The sequence below is a fragment of the Petaurus breviceps genome, unplaced genomic scaffold (genome assembly GCF_028583685.1).
Source record: "Petaurus breviceps papuanus isolate PSGF00001 unplaced genomic scaffold, PetGlider_PUasm1.0 470, whole genome shotgun sequence".
In the NCBI taxonomy this organism is placed as follows: Eukaryota; Metazoa; Chordata; class Mammalia; order Diprotodontia; family Petauridae; genus Petaurus; species Petaurus breviceps.
In genome coordinates, this window is record NW_027186350.1 from 976566 (window position 1) to 977730 (window position 1165).

At 43.8% G+C, this 1165-nt stretch overlaps 1 protein-coding gene across 1 annotated transcript in view; it reads right to left on the minus strand.

Moving 5' to 3' along the window:
• The window catches only part of CRACR2A (calcium release activated channel regulator 2A), a 186599-nt gene that overhangs the window by 8543 nt on the left and 176891 nt on the right, over positions 1–1165 (minus strand). Inside the window, exon 16 of the mRNA XM_069101435.1 lies at positions 426–527. Coding sequence (XP_068957536.1) covers positions 426–527 — 102 coding nt within the window. The remainder of the gene's footprint in view (positions 1–425; positions 528–1165) is intronic.

Below are 1165 nucleotides of genomic sequence, written 5' to 3' on the forward strand. Positions count from 1 at the left end.
TCTTCTCCCCTATCATATATGCCTTTCTGTAACCAACATGTTCATCCACTCCCACCTCAGCTCTGATCAGCCCCTTGCTGACAAACAAGAGTGCCCAGAAAACCACAGACAGGAAATAGTCAAGGAAATTGCCTTCCCCTTTGGGTCACTGGCTAGTTTTCACTAGGCCTAGTCTTATTTCATAACTCTCTTGGGCTTGTGGGTTTCTTTGTTTTCAAAGCATGTTTAGTTTAGCAATCCTTCCTGGGAATTGTCCCTCCATCTCATCCCCTTCATCTTGACCTTTGAGCAACTGAAGGTTTGAGAGATTTCCCTTAATTCCACATGACCTCTAATCAAGTTCTGTTAATCACTTTTTACTTTCCCCAGCAGGAATCATTTTCCTGACTGACCCTAGAGTATGGGCAGAACTACCCGCTCCTTACCTTGGCAAGACGTTCTCCATGTCCCTGGGGGACTTCTCTCTCTTTTTCATTGTCAACCTTATTGCCCAGAAGGAGGATGGGAATATTCTCTCCTGCAGCTTCCTGTAGAACAGACAAGTCCCAGCTAGATCAAACCCAAGGGTAATAGAAACCAGAGTGGAGAAGAGCTGACAAAGGCTGGCTTCTACAAGACAACTGGGGGGCGGCCAGGTAGCACAATAGGGCGGCCAGGTGGCTCAGTGAGTAAGAGCACCGGCTCCAGTGTTGGGATGACCTGGAGATCGAATCCCGGGCTAAAATACTCAGCACCACACCAAGAAATAACTGGCCATGTATCCTTGAACAAGTTACTTAACCCTGATAGCTTTAAAAATAAAAAAAAGACAACTGAGGTTTAGAATCTCCATCAATTTAGACTCTTTTGCAACAGGATATAAAGTCTTGAAAAAGGATAGAGACAGGAGAGCAGGCTTCTCTGCAGGGCTTGATGGTGTCGAGAATTTCCAAGATTTATTGGCTTTGAAGTTAAATGTCCTAGCTGTCCTCTTTACTTGACTTTGGAGAAGTTACATCCTTTCCCCAGACTTCATTTTTGACATTGGCAAAATAAGGGGGAGCTAGACTCAATGATTTCCATGGGTCTCTCCTATCTCTAATTCTTATGACAATCATCAGCTCTGTCAGTGAAACATATGTGTATGCATGAATGTATGTATATACATATATGTGCACATATACAT